Source organism: Amblyomma maculatum, chromosome 1 (genome assembly GCF_055883805.1).
Source record: "Amblyomma maculatum isolate TAMU_Amacu chromosome 1, ASM5588380v1, whole genome shotgun sequence".
Classification (NCBI taxonomy): domain Eukaryota; kingdom Metazoa; phylum Arthropoda; class Arachnida; order Ixodida; family Ixodidae; genus Amblyomma; species Amblyomma maculatum.
The window spans coordinates 456,824,997-456,844,156 of record NC_139344.1 but is presented as its reverse complement, the minus strand read 5'-3'; the positions used below and the strand labels follow the sequence as shown (position 1 = coordinate 456,844,156).

General features: G+C 44.6%; 1 protein-coding gene, 1 long non-coding RNA gene and 1 pseudogene across 3 annotated transcripts; 2 read left to right on the top strand and 1 right to left on the bottom strand.

Moving 5' to 3' along the window:
- Positions 1-364: 364 nt before the first annotated feature.
- On the top strand, positions 365-6,392 carry LOC146209730 (neprilysin-1-like). The gene is made up of 3 exons (XM_084603258.1): positions 365-615; positions 1,564-2,130; positions 3,809-6,392. The coding sequence occupies exons 1-3, from the start codon at positions 470-472 to the stop codon at positions 4,989-4,991; spliced, it is 1,896 nt and encodes a 631-aa protein (XP_084459384.1). The 5' UTR covers positions 365-469; the 3' UTR covers positions 4,992-6,392.
- Positions 6,393-6,594: 202 nt separating this feature from the next.
- LOC146209729 (uncharacterized) lies at positions 6,595-11,185 on the top strand (annotated as a pseudogene).
- A 3,794-nt stretch (positions 11,186-14,979) lies between these two features.
- LOC146209728 (uncharacterized) lies at positions 14,980-18,764 on the bottom strand. 2 transcript variants are annotated; one of them, XR_014707290.1, is made up of 5 exons: positions 18,540-18,764; positions 17,670-17,806; positions 16,866-16,931; positions 16,703-16,804; positions 14,980-16,644 (listed from the first exon to the last, which is right to left on the bottom strand). It is a non-coding gene; the product is annotated as an uncharacterized LOC146209728 (long non-coding RNA). The 2 variants fall into 2 exon arrangements; XR_014707288.1 differs by having other exon boundaries at positions 14,980-16,804.
- Between the last annotated feature and the right edge of the window lie 396 nt (positions 18,765-19,160).

Sequence of the window (19,160 nt, the reverse complement as noted above, 5' to 3'; positions counted from 1 at the left end):
CGCCGTACCTTAAATTTTACACATTGTACACTTCCATATTGTAAACTTTAAGCATAAACATTCATCTGTTTTTTCATTTCTGCTTAGCTCATTCGGCAGAGCGACTGCCTCGGAAAGGCGGTGGGGACGGGTTCGATCCGCGGACCAGGACGAATTTTCTTATAACTACGAAGTTCTGAGAAAGCTGTATAGCTTTCCTTTGTAGCCGTATGAATGTGCTTATGTGGATGTCAAAAGATAATTACTCCCTTATTACCATTCATGCATATGTAATGCGTTAAAAACCGAACATTACATTCATTATTATATTTGAATTCGATAATTCAGTCATTTAATATAAGCATCAAAAGCCATCTCTCTGAAAGCTACCGCTCGAGCGGGGTAATTGTGGGCACAACCTACTTTTAGCGAAAAGCAGCTCTGCTCGGCTCGCCTTTCAGCGTTATCTCCTGCACCGTTCTTTAATTCCATGTGTTATACACTGCAACATCTTTTGCAGCTCCTCTTCGAAATGCTGAACGTTTCGGTGAGCCCTTGTGAAGATTTCTACAGCCACGTATGCTCAAGATGGCACGCCAAGCATTTCTACGCGTTCAAGGAGAGCATATACTTGATGTACGTAGCCGAAGTAATTTTTTACAGCTGTCTGAATGCATCGATTGAAAAAGGCATGCCTGTATTGGCTGCGGGAGTCGTTTAGACTGGCCTCCAGATGAAAGTTGGTCTTGTTGGTTTACAGGGGTTTACGTTAAAAAGAAGCAAAGCCTATAAGAGACTCCGTAGTGGAGAGCTTCAGCAATTTCCACCCCCTGGGATTCTTTGACGTGTACCGACATCGCCCAGCACACGGCCGTCTAGCTTTTCACCTCCATCGAAAAGCGGCTGCCGCGGCTGGGATTCAATCCCGCATTCTTCGGCACAGCAGTCAAGTGCCCTTATACACCCTAGGGGGGCCGTTCAAGAACCAACAGCCAATCTGTCGGCGCGGGTTGTTGTGGACTGTTAATCAATTGCTTCGGGTGTATTTATAGGCGCAGCTTCAAAATATATCATATGCTGTGAACATCTGTTATTATCACGCTCTGTTCTTTATGGGATATCTTATTTTGGAACCCTGCATTTACTTGAAACAAAACCTGGCATGTAGAAACAACACTAACGATAATAAGGATTGCGATCTGTGGATGACATAGCGTTTGCATACCCGATTAGGAAAGGTGGAATCATAAATTGGTTCTGCGTCATCGCGCACATAAGAGCCACCATTTCCTGTTTGTGTTTATGGTACATTTGAAGTCTTACAAATATCGCTAGAGCTTTCTTTATCTGTGTGTCATTAGGTCCATATAATTATGAAATAATGTTTTTTTTTAAAGCGTGAATGTTCACTTTGGTGAAAAGTTACTGTCACACTGCAGTACGTAGTGTGCATAGATGCTACAAGCCTCATTCTGGCACATTATCACCTTGAGTTTTACTCACCATTGCTGTTGATACGGCTGTGTGAGAACCTGTCCGATTCATCTTTAACACACAGGGCCATCACTGTGCGTCCCTTCGCAGGTTCATCCAACGAGTCTCCGACAGGAACCTCCACACGTACATACCAACTCAGGGTCAGAGTGCGGTGCAGAAGGCAGCGCAGTTCTACCAGTCGTGCACGAATATTTACGTGACGGGTGGCGACCGGGAGCTGAAAATAGTCAAGCAGCTGCTGGCCGACTTTGGTGTTTTTTGGCCTCGGCTCGACAATGCCTCCAACTTGCTCCGCACCTGCTTCGCGATGTCCGCCGTCTTGGACTGGTCGCCCGTCATCCTCTTCTCGCTGGTCCGCCCTGGGCACATCCTGATGGCGCCGGCATCTTTCTACGCCTTCTTGCTTGGGCGGAGAGGAGCCACGCTCCACGGCAGCAATGAGGGCCGCGAGTACAAGCACTACTTCCGACACATGGTGGATACCTTCCTTCAGCCAGGACCGCTCACCGGTGTCCTCTCCTACGACGAGCTGCTAGCTATTGAGTCTCAAGTAGTGCCAGTGTTACAGGAAGCGTACAACACTGCCGAGGGAGGCCGTATAAAAAATGGAACTTTCGACGACGTCCTAGAGCTGTCTGGCGAAGCTATCCCTAGGTACGGCGTGCTGTTGGCAAGTACTTGAATTCAGGGCGTAAATAATTACTATGCCGCGCCCAAAGTTTCATCTTTCAGCGATACATCCAGGACGTATGCATGCAATAATTCACTTGTTGAATTCTTTAAATATTCATAAAATGCTGCTTTCGTGCTGATTTAGTGCGCTGCTCTAAGCAGCTAGCTAACGGCAGAGGAGAAAACGAAAACGTGTTGAGATAAGCGTTGGGTCTATCCCACAGAAATAAAAACGCATGCTTTGCGGGACATGTGGTTCACCAAAGATGACCATTCAGAAACGATGTAAGTACCATGGTGTGCCAGCAGGGGTGGATTAGTATTTCTGGCTCTGAACGGGTGATCCTAAGGTTGCGGGCTCGATTCCGTCTATGGCGTCCACTGTACAACTGAAGCGGAAAGAATAACGCCCTTGTACTTAGCGATGTCAATGCAGGGTAAAGCATTCATTAGATAGTGACTTGGCCTAACAGAAAGAACAATGAAGGAGAGCAGGATAATCGTCATCGTAAAGTGCAGTTGAACTCTCCTACAAATGATGTCGTGCCAACATTCCCAAACTTCCACTTTGCTTGCCTGCTGTTAGCATTTGCTTGGTAGGCTCTATCTTTATACGACCACAGTGGGCCTCATAGCCAACATTGCACGTTCCAGTCAATTTTATGCTTTAGGAGCATTATCATTAAGATCATTAAGAAATATTCATAGGAGCATTATTTGAATAGGAGCGGCTTGATATGTTTTTGCAGAGGTAAATGTAAGAACGAAGCCGGACCATGTATTTAGTTTCACAGCAAAATGACCAAATTCAATGGTTAGGGCTTTATACTTATGCAATTATTTTCGCACTATTTCAGTACACGTAATATTTAAGGAGTGAATTACTCCAACGGCTAAATGCATATCCTGTAGCATGATTCGATGGGGCGAAGCTTACTACCGATAATAATTTGCAGCCTTTTCTTGAATTCCTAGTTCGCAAAATGCCTAGTTCGTCATGCCTAGTTCGCAAAAGAAAGTACCGTCGAACAGGTATTTCTCAGGCAGTACAGGCAAAACTAAACTGGTTTGAAATTGAAGGCTGTCTTGGACATACAGGACTGACCGAAATATATATTTAAGGAAAGGACATTCAGGTAATTTTTTTTAATTGCGGTTTTTTTGAAACGATAACTTTAATTGACGAGGAGACGTTGACTGCTGCCATTGCTTTCTCCTGAAAGACGCATTATCGTAGGTTAATGAATGGAGTAAATATTTAGTTGATGAAATAATTGTTGTCCTTGGAGGAAGTGCGCATGCCTTTACGTCATTCGACGGTTTTCCAAAGTGAGCAAAACTACTGGGTGTTACATTGCTCAGTCATTCGCGGAATGTGATCAAAATAGGACTACCCGCACCAGCGGCCAGACACGACTATTTCTGACGCATAGCTGGGGAGGAACGCCTTAAAACTAATCTGCTGAGGTATAAATTTTCTTGATTCTTGTCTAATATAAATAATATTGTTTTCAATGCAACATACCAAAAGGCGTCATAGGTTAAAGGGGCCTTGGGCGCTTATAATTTATTTGTGTACTGCGTTCGACTGTCTTTTACCTCTCCCCTGCAAATATATTACTATTGTAGGTAATCGCCCATGGCACTCACTTCTGTCCAGGTCCAGGTGGGAGGTTGAGATCCGTGACAACTTCAAATATGCCGCTTCAAACCACACGTTCGTTGTTGACAACGTGTTCTTCTTCAGCGAGTTCTTCGCTTTGGTGAGAAACTTGAGCGAGTCCCGTATGGCTTACTATCTAGGCTGGGCCGCCGTTCAAGGAATGTCGCTGTTGACTAAGCGCCAGATTATCAACTTCTACTACCCGACGCGAAGCAAGGCTTTCCAGCGCCACGTGGTAGCTTGCGCTTCCCTCTCACACCATTACATGGGCCTAGCCTTCTACGCCAACTATATCAGAGAGCAATTCTCGGCTCACGATGTCGCCGACGTGAGAGCCCTTGTGAGGTATGTGCACAACTTCCTCCATGACGGGTTCTCTTCCACGGAGGCTTTGAAGGAGCTCATCGAGAAGAGTCTACAGTCTCTGGACCAGACGACCGAGCCTCCAAGCGCTACAAGCGCTCCGCTGAGCTTCGTCAGTGACTCTGAGGAAAGGCAACTGAACGAGCTCTTCCAGAATTTCCCGGACTTGACGACGAACATTTTCGACAATATCAAGAGCATCGCGGCCGCAAGACGAATGACAGCGGCCGATACACGCACGGCAAGTTTCCGCTGGAACGGCACGATACATTTCTATTACTTTACAGAAGAGAAGCGCTTCGAGCTTCTGCCCATTGCCCTGGAGCCTCCCTTATACAATGCCGAGGCACCGCCGGCTGTAAAGTACGGGGCTTTGGGGGCACAAATCGGAGACGCCATGGCCGCCCTCCTCTTCAGGAGGCTTCGCGATGCGGACGAAGACACGCAGACCAGGGTCTACACCGAAGCACTGTGTCAGCGCAGCCAGCCTACCATCCCTGTTCAGACAGAAATGCCCCAGAGGCTCGGCTGGCCCAACATCTCGAAGCGAGAGATTGCCGAAAGAGTAGTGTCCTTAGATATAATATTCGAGGCATTTCTTTATGCCACCAATGGCAACGATCAGTTCAGGCTCGAAGGCTACGAGTCGCTGACGGAGAAGAGAATGTTCTTCGTCTTTTGGTGCATGACGCAGTGTGGTTCATACGACGGAAAACACAGGTGCAACGACCCTCTGAGGTTTTTCCAACACTTCGCCACTGCCTTCGAATGCAAGGTTGGAACCCACATGTACACGAGAACAGACTGCAGCGTATGACATGGTGACCATTGCTTTACGCACTGTTCTTTGCCACAGACGATAATTTTTTCCCGGTTTTACAGCGGGGGCAGCTTTTTGATGAAAGCTTATTTTTGTTGTTTCAACTTCGTTATAACTCCATTAGGCGGTGCAGGTTTTGTCTCTGTTTACTGAAGCAAACTTTTACGTAAACCTACCTTGGTGTGATGTTATGTACAGAATATCACATATTCCCTTAAGGCAACATATTTCTTACGGTAGATAATAACAGGAAAAAGAGCACACACATTTGCGTGTTGTTTAGAATGTGTTTCATTCGGTATCTAATGCGGCAGTTCTTGAATCTGGCAAGCGGTTTTGCAAAATCTTGTCTCTTTTAACACTAGCGCAGCATCACAGAAATACCCACTAGTCGAATACAAGTGGTAGCGTGCACAAAGCTCCCTTTAATACCCGTATCCTTGTTTATCGCCAGGAAAGTGCAACTTTATGCGCGCGGGAAAGTTTGCGCAAACATGTGTTGCTGAACTCTGAACTGACTCTTTGCGTTAGTTCTATGCAATGTTTTCGCGTGCATTTTAACGGTCCACATATCGTTCATAGCATGCAACAAGGTTGGTGAGGACTATCAATCTCAGAGACATTGCGCTATCTTAAGAATGAGATCGAGTGAATAACTTGAGCTATTTGCATCGGTTAGAAATTCGTGTTCAAACTTGCAACCATTTTATTCTATATTTAATTCATTTATTGCCTGACTGTAGATAACATTGATTTGAAAACTGATTCCTTATTGGAAGAAGGCTGTTTTTTTTTATTTGACGGTACTGACAAACAATAGGGAAAGTCTAGTTTGCAATCTGTAACAAGAACATTTTGTTTGTGTGCTACCATGACCGAGGAAGTTTTCAGCCATACTTCAAAACTGCTCGTCAAGAGTGGCCTTTCTTCGTACCTCTCACAGTATCTCATAGCAAAGTATAATGTTGCTCTGGAAAAAGTATCAGCCTGCTCACGCTGAAATGGATTTAAACTGAAAGCATGAAAAAGCAAAGCAATAATATTTTGCTCTAATAAAGCTCTTCACCATGATTATGTACTAAACTCCGAAGGACAGATTATTGACACTGTTCGCGAGTGTAAACATTAGGAGTATACTGTGCGTCTAGCTGACCACATTTGCAGAACTTTATCCTCAGTTGCAGGTGCACTCTCAAGATACCGTGACGCTCTGGCTCTGAAATGCAAAATCCAATTTTATTTTGCATTACTCCAGTCGCATATAAATTATTGCCATTTAGTGTGGGGGATAACTACTAAGACTAACATTAATAAGTTATTCTTATTACGAAAAAAATTGTCTGCTATATTGCATATCTTGATAGATCGACTCCAATAGGAATCGTCTTCCAAGCACATTCTACTAGCGCGTAGATACCCTATAGACCTCCTTCATGTTTACAAACAAACAAGGGGATCGAGGTGGCGCTGCAGTCGTCTGCGATCCCATGGTAGGCAAAAAGCCCGGGCGCGGCAGTGTTTTGGAGCCTTCTGACCAAGTTTGTCATCTCTTATTGTGGTTTTCAGGCGTGCAGGTTCCTTTATGGCTGCCGCAATAACGATGTACTCAGGGAGTGAGTATTTTGTGAGCCTCAGCAGTGAGGAGCAAAAACGCTATGTGGAAAAACTCAAAGTACACGGCGTGCAGCGTCCGGACCCGTACGCCGTCCCGGACGGAGATTGGCTTCAAGGCGCACAATCGAAGCGTTGCTGCCCTCTGGTGAAAATGAGCAACGTTCTCGTCTATTTGCTGTTTTCACCCAGCAAATTCACCCCGGAAAGCGTGGAGAATTAAGCTCTGGATGCTTATAACTACTTTCAGTCAGGTAAGTGGGCGACAATTTTTCTTGCTCGGCAGCAGCGTGCGGAGACCGCGTATGAAGTATTCCGCTCAAAATTTCACTATCGGGCGATCTTTCATGCTGATCGGCAAATGAGGCTTGGTAAGCATGAAGCCCTACGCTAGCGTCGAGGGGCTGTATGCTTAGGTTAAGGGGCTTTAGGTAAGCATGGAAACATGATCAAGGATTCGTTGAAACCACCATGCTGCGCACTATTGTATCTATTCCATTCATGTGTCGCTATCGGCATTAACTTCCGCATTTCAGGGAGCAATGCAACACTCGCACGCAGTACTAGTAGTACCTTTCGACTGTTTTGGCTAAGTTATTTACTTGCTGAGGTGGCTTGGCAGCGGCGCACGCACTTAACTGCTAACCAGCGGCGACAATTTCGACAGTAACAAAATGCAAACGCATACACACTGCGCACTCACCGGTGCAAGATTAAATATAAAAATGCACTTTAATTTTAATCTTGATCCTTCAAAGGCCGGTTTCGTAGCGTAGGTACACCTCCCAGACACCAATTTCCCTGTGCCAAGTTGTTCGCTGATAAATCCATGTCTTACGTGGATGCAACGACTTAGATTAAAAAAACAAAAACGTGGGACCCACATGCTTCTCCGGAGGGTATCACGTAATAGCGCTTCACGCACACATACATTTCCTCACTGTTTTGATTTTTGAGCCGCCACGGTGAGGGAGTGGGTAGGTGCTCGACTACAGCGCCTAAAGATCCGTGATAGAATCCCGGCCGCCGTTCTTTCGTTGCAGTTAAAAGCTAGGCGCCCATGTGCTGTGCGATGTCTCTGCACGCTAAAGAACCCCAGGTGGTCGAAATTTCCGGACTCCCCTCCTACCACGTCTCTCATAGCCTGAGTAGCTTTGAGACATTAAACCCCATAAACCAAACCTGCTTTATTTTTTTTTGTACACAATACTTAGCGTCAACAAACGTTAGCTTAGCAGTTTGACACCTTTGAATGCATTTTTATTTTACAATTAATCAATTACACTGAAAATTTTGCTGTTAGCTTCACAAAAGCATTGGCTTCTCATTCTGAGGATTTTGACACCTTTCAACTTCCTTTGCATTTTTTTGTAGTAAAGCAATCAATTACACACACTAAATTTTCTTACTAAGCTCCATCTTTTTAAATCTAAGTCGTTGCATCCACGTAAGATATGGACTCTGAGCATTTTGACATCTTTCAACCCTTTTTTTCATTTTTCAGTTTCTATTAAATTATTCATCAGTTGCACACTCCAAGTTTTCTTAAATGACATCATCAAGTGTTCCATTCTAAACATTTTGATTCCTTCAAGTAAATTCCAATGATTTCATTAACCCATCATAGCCTATTGTAACCAATAATTCATCAACGAATAAAACTTCAAATTACCAGGATACAATTTCATATGCCGCCCCTGATTATTTCCGACACATGGTGCTGACAACTGTTACTACTACAATGTCAACGGCATTTTGTCCAAACGAGCTGTATAAGCTATTGTTTACTATCCCTCGCCATAAATGCTGGATGCTTTAAGCATTATAATATGTTTCTTTACTGCAGTGGCTTTTGGAGGAAAATTATTTTGAGCACAAAAATATTTATTAATCTCCTGGTATTCATCCATGCTCATTATTTACAGGACTGGTCCGAAAATGTCGGCTGTGGAGGCCAGGTGGTGGAAAAATTAGCTTCCTGCGCGCTGAAGTGATGCCATCACAAACTACTGCAGCAAAAGGCCACGACACATGGCTCTGTGTCGATGATCAATCAGGGCATATATTGGCTGGCCATTGCCAGTGCAAAGCTTGGTGAGTGGACTCCTTCCTATCAATCCTTTTTATATGTAACTGATCATTAAGCAAAAGTTCTTGTGCAGGCTTGGAGAAGTATGCAGCCATGTCGCTGCAGTACTGTTCGTGCTGGAGTCAGCAGCTCGTGAGCGGGCAGATGTATCGTGCACCTAACAGCCATGTGCCTGCAGAGCTGCTGTGTCCAAAAAGGTAAATATTGGAATGTGAGGGTAGTCTTGAAATACATAACTGGAGAGTAAAAGACACATTAAATGATTATTGTGCATACTTCGTGTGTTATATTTTAGGCTACCATGATCCCTGTTGACCACCTTGATCAAGCTAAGCCTGGCAAAAAGCCACGAAAGCTTACACCACAACCCAACATACGTCCCAAGCTTATGACGCGAGGGAGAGAGAAATATTTCAGCGTCTCAGAAAGGCCAGTGCAAGCGCTGTTGTTTTAAGGAGCATTCCAAAGGTAGATGAAGAGGACACAGACTTTGCATCGGAATATGAAGAAATGTACACATTTTTAAGGCAAGATAACAGTCTTATGCATGCTTTTCAAGTTATGTTTGAGTAAGCGTCATCAGCTTTTTCATTGTTCTGTGAAAGAAAATTTCCACAAAACAGAAATTGGCTCGCACTACTACAATTGTTGTTACATGTTTACAGAACAAAACATTTTTCTTTCCACTATCGTGCATAATTCAGTAACTATTTAGAAACAACCGAGAATGCTCATGACCTGTTTTTGCCTTCTCTCAGTCACAACAGATATCCCAGCTTACAGGCTGTTGACTGTTCCTTCTTGACACAGGTTACTATGTTGCATCAGGTAGCTACAAGTATCATAAAAAAATGAAATCGCATACAATGTTGTCGGTAGAGGGGGGGGGGGGGGGGGGGCTCATTACATGTGGCGGGGATTCTCGACACTAGTGTATCCGTCATTGTAACGAAGCTGTTCTTTCTTTCCTTTCTTTTCTCTTCTTATTCAACTCTCCTCTACCTGTATGAAGCATTAGTAGTGGCTCAGCAACAGCCAGTGGGCAGGCCTTCCCTCTTCAGTTGCAGCAACAACCTAAAGGACCTACTTCTAAGTGTGCAACTTAAGACGACTGCAAACAATTGTCAGATGATAGGGGTAAATTCTGGGGGTCACGTTTCCTCTGACAGATTTGAGACTTTCATAATGCAAAGGGAATATCACAGCAAAGCTAATAAGCCAACCACTCAGGCCATAGTAACTATTTAAGAGAAACTATTGTATCATTACTTCATCTGCCTGTGGCAACAATGACAGAAGTGGTTATGACTCAGAATACCCAAAAAGTGCTCAAAACTTTAATGCAAGTTATGAAAAATGATTACCATGGTGAATAGGTGTACCTAATAAACCCATAATAATAGCAAAAAACAATGTAGTACTAAAAGATTGTCACTTTGAGGTATGAGCACATATTTACACATATATTAACAGCAACTCGTCAAAAAACTGGCACTGAACTTTTGCTCTCATAGCAGAGGGTGCATTTTCAGGGCAGCATATCTAGCTCCAAGATATGAAATCGCATACAATGTTGTCGGTAGAGGGGAGGGGGGGGGGCTCATTACATGTGGTGGGGATTCTCGACACTAGTGTATCCGTCGTTGTAACGAAGCTGTACATCAGCATTAAAGTACTGCACTGCTGTACTGCAGCATTAAAGTTGATTGTGTGATATGGGTAATGATGTAACTCAGCATCGCACAGTTTGGCCAGATTGTACCTCATATTCAGAGCGATATTTCCATAACATCAAATTAGATGTTGAAGTTTAAAACATTGTTTTGCTTTGGGTAACATTGCTCATGCTCAATTTTTTTTTCATCTAGAAATGCTCAAAAAACAAGGAGCACAAAGGAGGATTTCATGGAAGATATGTTTCTTCCTTTAACGGAAATAGAACGAATCGAAAAAGCTACAAGGCTGTCTACAAAGTCTCTTTTGTGGTTTGCAGCCAGGTATGGGAGGTTCACTGGCACAACCATGCACAGGGTGAGAGATCAGTTTTGTAAACACAACTGTTTGCTTAGAGTTCCGGCATTAGAGCAAGTGAGTAATTTGAATAATGCTCTCTCTTTTGCTTTAGATCTGAACGATGAAGGCTGACACTAATCCAAAAGGCCTTTTGGACAGTGTCTTGCAGCGTCGACCCCCCCTTAACTCTGAAGCTGTCAAGTGGGGTACCAATAATGAAAAGGCAGCTAAAGAACAGTGCACCGAGTTTATGGCAGCCCATCACCAAAACATCAAGCTGCACGACATTGGTTTTGTCATTGACCCTGATGTATGTTTTCATGCAATTTAAATTCAGGTAGTGGCTTTAAAACAAGCTTTGTCATAGTAACATTCATTTTATGTCCTGTCAATTTGTCTATAACATTTTCTTTTTACCAGGCCCCCTTTCTTGGTGCCACTCCTGATGGCTTGTGGCATTGCAGCTGCCATGGCGTAGAGCTGCTGGAAGTGAAGTGCCCATGGTCCCTCAGGGATTCTCAAAATCAAGTTTTCAAGGCCTCATACCTCAACGCCAGTGGAGGTTTTGCAGAGCAGCACACATACTATACTAAAGTGCGAACACAACTGCATGTTTGCAGGAAAGAAATGGCACATTTTGCGTTATGGTTACCGCACCAGTTCGCAGTGGTGGAGGTACCATATAACGGGAACTTCTTCAAGCCACTTTTGTCGTGTTAACCCAGGCAGGTAGGGGGGCGCCGTCGCACCCGCGCCGGAACGCTGCCCGAGAAAGCAGTCCAGACACCGCGCTCCAAAGCGACGAAAATGAACCCCCAGTTTATTATCGCACTCCGCTTTTATACACTTGCGCCGCAGATCCACTATCGCAGTCGCAGCTGCCAGCCAAGCCAAGCAGTCGCAGCGTCAAGCCGAAACAGATAACAGCACATCCCCCTTTTCAAGCACTATTAACTTTACATGCATACACTTCAAAATAACATTGGAACACACCCAAGAAAACAAGACAGAACACAGTCACTCCAAGCATCAGTCGTCCACGCCCAGCCTTATAGGTTTGCGAACAACTCTGCCAAATCTGGTCGTAGTTACAATTCTAGCTTGAGAATTGCCACCGTCAGTCTCCGTCTGAGTTAGAGGCACCAAAGCTTCCGGAGCTTCGTCAAATTGGTTGTCTACTCCAGTTACCAATCCGGCCCTGCTGGGCTGTTCATGACTATCCGGAAATTCGTAGTTCCCGCTATCTACCTGGTCTTTTGGGAGACGGTTAAGCATTCTCCTGTTTCGACGGACTTCAACCCCGTTTTCCGTTTGAACACGGTATGAACGCGGCTGTGGTGCTGCTCCGAGCACTGTACCTTTGGTACGGAGATCAGTCACCAACACCACATCACCTGCTTCCAGATTTGGGAGATATTTAAACTGGTGACGTCGGTCGAAGTGGCGGCTTTGCTCCTTTCTGACTTTACGGTCCTTGGCTGCCGCTTCTTGCAGACAGCATTGTCCCGGATTGCGGTGCGAAGGCAGCATTGGAACTCTCGTCATAAGCCTTCTACCCATCAGTATCTCCGCTGGGCTGACGTTCAAAACACCAGGCGTGACCCTATAAGCCAGCAAGGCTAAGTAAGGGTCGTCCGATTTGAGAATGAGATTCTTAACCGTCTTTACCATACGTTCGACTTCCCCGTTTCCCTGGAGGTGCCTCGGACTCGAGGTGACATGACGGAAGCCATACAGTTTTGCAAATTTCTCGAACTCGGCACTGACAAATTGGGGACCATTGTCGGTCACCACACACTCGGAATGCCATGTCTCGCAAAAATGCTTTTCATTCGGCTTATCACGGCAGCAGACTTTGTTGACGGAAGAATGGCAATCTCTGGGTATCGCGAAAGATAGTCTACTACGACAAGATATTGCCCTCCCTGAATTTGAAACAGATCGACCCCTACTCTCTCCCAAGGAAAAGAGAGAGTTGGCGATGCAATCATCGGTTCGATCTGTTCTGGCGCATGCATCGCGCAAACGCTGCACTGTTTCACGAATGACGCTATCTCAGTGCTAAGTCCCGGCCACCAGACAGGACCTTTAGCCACACTGCGGCATGGCGAGATGCCTTGGTGACCGTCAAGCAGTTGCTTAGCGCTTCCTTGCGAAGGGTCTGAGGAATGATAAGCCTCATACCTTTGAGTAGAAACCCGGTCACCAATGTAATGCATGCACGTTCCTGCCAGTATGGCAGAAGATAACAGAGAACATTTTGTTTCCTGGGCCACCCTTTTTTTGCACACTGTGCGCAAGCTTCGACACACTTCGTCTTTTGCTTGACCTTCTTTTACTCTTTTCGAGAAATCGTCGCCTGTTTCTAAACCCAGTAAACAAGCTTTCGAGTAAGCGGTTACCTCTGAGACAGTTAAACAGCTTTCCACTTTCGTACGAGCTAACGGCGAACGTGAAACAGTATCAGCAGTGGTTAGCGATTTGCCTGGTACGTATAATACAGAAAAACTGTGTCGCATCAGGCGTAGACGAAAACGTTGAATTCTTGGCGGCATAGCATCGATTGCCATGGGACCCAACAGCGACACCAAGGGCTTGTGGTCAGTTTCAAAAACAACTTCCAGACCACGTATATACTCATCAAACCTTTCCGCTGCCCACGTCAACGCCAGCGCCTTCTTTTCGATCTGGGAGTACCGTTGCTCGGTTTTGGTGAGCGAACGAGAAGCGAATGCAACTGGTCTACGTTGCCCGTCTTGCTTTTGAAACAAAACTGCTCCCAGACCGAAAGACGATGCGTCGGCTGAAAGAGTGGTTTGTAGCGAAGCGTCGTACAAAGCCATGCATTGCGTTGAACAAATGAGCTCTGAGTTCTTGGAACGCTTTTTCCTGATTGCTGTCCCACACCCAGTCCCTATCCTTGTGCAAAAGAACACGCATGGGAGCAGTCACTTGGGCTAAATGTGGCAGGAAGCGGTCCAAATGATTCGCTATGCCCAAAATGCTTCTAAGCTCAGTAACGTTTCTGGGTGCTTTCAAATCTTTTATAGCACTGACTTTCGCTGGATCAGGATGAATACCATTTTCATTCAGAATGTGACCCAAAAAACGCACTTGCCTAACCCCGAATAAGCATTTCTCTTTGTTTAATGTCACATTTGCCCTTGCTAGGCGTGTGATCACGTTACTTAAGCGCTCATCGTGTTGAGCTTCGCTTTCGCCAAACACTAGGACATCGTCCATGATATTAACGACCCCCGGCAGGCCACCTAGTATCTCAGAAATTCTCTTTTGCAAGTACTCCGCAGCGGAGGTAATTCCAAAGGGTAGTCGCGTGAAACAGTATCTACCGAAGGGTGTTATGAACGTGGTTAGCTCTTCCGAGTCTTTACTGAGACGCACTTGGTGGAAGCCTGAGTTGGCATCAAGCTTTGAAAACCATTTCGCTCCCGACAGTGACCCTAGCGCTTGATCCACAGTTGGTAACGTAAATCGCTCACGAACTACGCATTTGTTTAATTTAGTGAGGTCTACGCAAACTCTCAGGTCTCCTGAGGGCTTCACTACCGGAACTATTACGGCGCACCATTCGGTGGGTCCATCCACTTTTCTGATTATGCCTAAACGCTCCATTTTATATATTTCGCGCTTCAGGGACTCCCTCAGGGGAATCGGTACCCTGCGTGGAGCGCTTATGGCATGCGGGTTAGCGCCAGCTTGTAGCCTGATGGTGTACTGCCCTGGCATCGTACCTAGACCGCGGAACATTTCTGGAAAATGCGTCTCGTACTCCAGGTTTCCCGACTCGACCGCGTCTGCAAATTTCACGATACCTAAGACCTCAAGTGCAGGTAATCCTAGAAGGACGTCGCGTAACGGACTGACAACGTAGCATGTTTGATACACTGTTTTCTCTTTCCATGCGATCTCTGCTACGAATTTGCCTAGTACGTTAAGCTTACTGCCTCCGGCACCTTGCAAGATTTCATCGGTTTTTACCAGTCGGGACGGTAATCCCGGAAACGTTGATGGTAATACTGACACTTCAGCACCTGAGTCAACCTTTGCAAAAATGGGCACAGAATTTATGCGCACCTGAACAAATTGCGCTTTTCTGCATGCATCTATTGATCCCACGAAAGTCTCTCCCACTTTCAGAAAAGGCTCGTGTTGCTTGGGATGAACATGTCCTTCCTGCTCTTTTTTAAGCACGCTTGTCCATATTTTAACACTGTGGAACAATAAATAGAGTTGTCAGGCAATTTGAGCGGTGACTTCAATCAATCAATCAACTTTTATTTCCAAACAGAAATACACATAAGGGTATGGTGGTCACTCTAAGCACGAAGTGCTTGTTTGAAAACCAGGCAGACAGTGTTGCATGTTTTACAGAAAATAAATCATTATACAATTCGGATACAGTTCACCAAGAAAAAAGACTAAAAAGACACGCACACACAAACACAAAAATAGCAGCAAATTTATCACTAGGCAAAAAAGAAAAAAAAGAACAAAATAGTCATATTAAAACTCACATATTACAAGACAACGTTAAACACCAACTTGTAGTTGTACATTTTACATCTTTGCTTGCCTGGATCATGCCGCTCAGATCACAGGAACATATGCCATTCTTCAGTCACACTAGCAGTATGGCAAAGTGAAATATAGAGTCAAAATCAGAAGTGGTACATTTATTGCTCATAGATACTGCATGCTTTACAGGGTCTTGCACAAGCATACCCAACAAAAAGGCTCCTGATATAAGGCTAACTGAATACAATAAACAGGTTCATTCATTCTGCCAAAATATGAGTGGCATATACATTACATTGCTAGTTTCAAAGCAGCGCAATATTTTGTTGAATTTTGCAACTTACACAATCATCGCTTGATACAAGGTACACTTGAAAAGAATGTTTGTTTGGGATACAATGCTCAATTCTGCATAACCCATTAGCTGCAGGGTCTGATGAGGGGAGAGAGAGGTTGTCAGTTGTCACAAGAGAAGAAATGGCAGTGCACTTCCACATTTCTCTATTCTGCAAGAATGAAGTTGGATAACTACTGGCAGAAGTAAATGAAGTTGGCCATCCAACAAAACCCTAGGACATGCAGCGAAAAGAGCAAGAACATAGGTGTTTGTATCAGTGCTGCGATTAGTGAACGCTGAGGGAATTATGCTAATTGCAGCTAACTGGAATTATGAATGCACTTCCACGAAATGCAAGTTGTATTACTGGTAGGCAGAAACATAACAGTGGCTGAATTGTTTAGATGGCAGCAGCTTCTAGTAATTCAAGTGTGTACCTCTGTACCATACATTCACTCTCGTATATTACATACAAACCTATGTCCTTTATAATGAGAATAAGTACGGGACCTATAAAGTAAACCCTAATGGCCTCTGAATCCGTACTTCAGTGCAATCAATGATAGACATGCACGTTGGGTACTTTCTGCGCACAATCATTGGCATTGTCCTCCATACATCCTCCCTTGATGGCCAGATTATGAAGCGTTTCAGCTCCGCAGCAATGACTGGGGTATTCTTAACCATTATCCTAGCCACTGCTGTTTCAGAGATGCCAAAACGGTGGCTAAGGTCGAGGTTCAGAAGTGCAAGTCTGAATTTCATGAGTATTATAAGAGCAACATCTGCTATTGTGCAGTGCTTTGGCACATACATAGATACATTCTCAAACAGTGAAACAAAGAAAATGAAAAGTGCTTTGCTTGGCAATCCCGTATATAAGCTAACACACTGCTCTGTAATGCATTTTGCTGAGAAGTGCCCTCGTGCATTTTGTTCTGCTTCTGCAGCCCTTTGTTCAGAGTGGAGCAGTTCCTTCTGTAGAACATTGAAGTCCCGCTCCTGCTTCTTGTTTTCTCTTTCAAGAGCAGTAACTCTTTTTTCCAGTGCTTGATATTCTGGCTCTGAAGCAAATAAAGTTGTATAAACGTATGCACACCACACATAAGTTCAAACATTTACTGCAAATATAGCATGGCACGGCTACGAGAAGATCAGCATCTCTGCCTGATGCAGCAGCTGGCAGATCTGTATCATGGCATGATAGGTGTACAGCTGTGGGGCCTGCATAAAAAGAAATGTGATGGTTTACTACAATACTATATTTAATTTATTGCTTCCTCACCTTCAGTACTGACATCTTGTAGATAATCAGCTCCACTGTCAATTTGGGAGAACTCTGACTGGGAATCTGAAGTAATGTGACCAACATAAAGCACACATTAGTGAAGGATAACCCATGATAATATCTGCTGCCTTAATTCGGCGGCTGATGACACTTTTCCAGTTCTACTGTCGCAGCACCTGCTTGCCTCAGTGTAAAAATCTGAGTCCTGCTTTTAGTGTGTTGCTGGCTAGTTTAGGTTGAGTCTGCTATGCTACTTACCGTTTTTTCAGTTGACTGCTTCCATCAAACCTTGACGCCTTGCCGTTCTGGCTGATTGCTTTGACTATTATGCTTCATTGCACATATCACTTTTGTATTCCTGCTTTTCTGTTTTTTTTTTTGTTTTTTTTTTTGCTTAGTATGTTGCTGGCAAGTTGTCAGTGCTGGGTCCGTTTACTTGCTCACCTTATCCGCACCTTACTGTTTCACTTCTAAGTTTATGTTTTACCGCTCTTGATGATTGTTCTGATGACTGCCTCGTTTTTACTTGTCACATTCTGTAATATACCCCCTTGCTGTAATGCCCTCTGGGCGCATTGTGGGTAGATGAATAAATAAATGAATTGCAACTCAACTACAACTGCCTTACCAGTATCACTGATGTCATGATCGTGTTCACTTGATGAAACTGTTAAAAAAAGGAAACTAAATAAAAACTGCATCAGCAAGTGACAAGGAATCCTGAGGACTAAATATTTTAACTAGAGTAAAGGAAGCAAAAAATGCGGGACGGATTACGATATGGAGTCGCATACTACTTACAAGTGTCCATTGGAAGCACTTCTCTAGTGAAAGCCTGCGCCTTGGCTCGCTGCAGGAGAGCAGCAGCTGCTGCCTTTTTGTTCTGTTTGTGGGCGAATATTGTCGGTACATAGTCCGGGTGGTGTGGGACGGCTCTCCTGTGTGCAAATAATGCCATTGTAGACTGCGCTTTCGGAAAAGTTTCTTTACAGGTGTTCACACTTTCAGCTTGCATAACAATTACATGCTGTACTGACCGCGGTGGTTCGATACTTAGGGCGACCCAGTTCAGTCCTAGTCACCGTAACCGTGATTCAACTCAGAATAAACTTGAAATGCGATAATGTGCGGCGCAGAACGCAGGTAATGGAAATATTTCAGATAGTCTGAATGAGGTGCCGATGCCCAACCCCAGAAATCCTATTCACAATTACTTGCCGTGAATACAACTAAATTCACTCTGGGTAAGAAAAACAAAATGAACCTCCGATAGAGAAAATTAGCGCCTGTAAGCGCTCGCACCAGTCATCACGAAATAGAGAAAAGATTTTAACACGGTGAAGACTGATGCAACATAATCACGGTGGAGTGCAACAACACAGATCACTCGCGCAGCATATCCCTACGCATACGCACAATTACCTAAGTGAAAAATAACATGTTCGAGGAATTGTTTACAGAAGTAGATACAACTGTGAAGGCACAAAAAAGAAACAGGCCTACGCATTGCAACATACTGGCTGCCTTGTATGCATGTTACTTGCGCAGTCGCACCAAAGCAGTGCCAAGATACCATTACGTGTCGTAAAAACGGCCAGTTAGCTCGAGCTATTCGCGACCTTTGACTAGCTAAAATGCTCTGGCACAAAGTTGAATAAAGCTCCAGCTTACCCGTGACGAAGTGTTTGCCACATATTCGATGAGCCGGCGTCGGTGTCCAATTTTTACGCTTCACCGCGACGGCCCACTGCTTACGGCGACTTTTATCGGCAGGAAACCTATGGAAGCTTATAGAACTTCCCTTCCTGTGCCTTTCAGCGCACGCCACGGCGACGCAACTAGTCGGCAGGGTGCAGTTTCTCTTCGGCAGCAGCAAAGCATCCGATCGCCCGGCAATCACGGTAGGCAAAAGCAACTGAAGCGTTGTTTTGCCTACCACGCGAAAGTCACTGACGACGCCAGCGCCACCGCATCTTCGTGACGTAGGCAGAGTGAAGGAGGCCTATATAAATTTCGCATGTATTTTGCTGCCACCATGTTAAACCTTATCTACCGTGGCATCTTTATAAATGCGCCAGGCTTTAATGCACACCAGAAATCAGTATGTATGGGCCATGCCATTTTTAGCAACTATAAAGTAGTCTTCAGCGCATAACCTTCCCGCGCCTTAAACGCATTTCAAGACACCACAAACTATAACAGAAAGGAACTACGCTTTGTAAAACTAAATACTTGTGTACAGTAATATTTTCACTACCTTCTTTTTTTTTTTTTCGAAGAGTTTGCCACAAG

Excerpts from the sequence above, each read along its gene's own strand:
- LOC146209730 (XM_084603258.1), top strand. The coding sequence starts at position 470 with ATGTGTTATACACTGCAACATCTTTTGCAGCTCCTCTTCGAAATGCTG. Across the intron at positions 616-1,563 it reads AAGGAGAGCATATACTTGAT|GTTCATCCAACGAGTCTCCG; the intron begins GTACGTAGCCGA and ends GTCCCTTCGCAG. Across the intron at positions 2,131-3,808 it reads TCTGGCGAAGCTATCCCTAG|GTCCAGGTGGGAGGTTGAGA; the intron begins GTACGGCGTGCT and ends ACTTCTGTCCAG.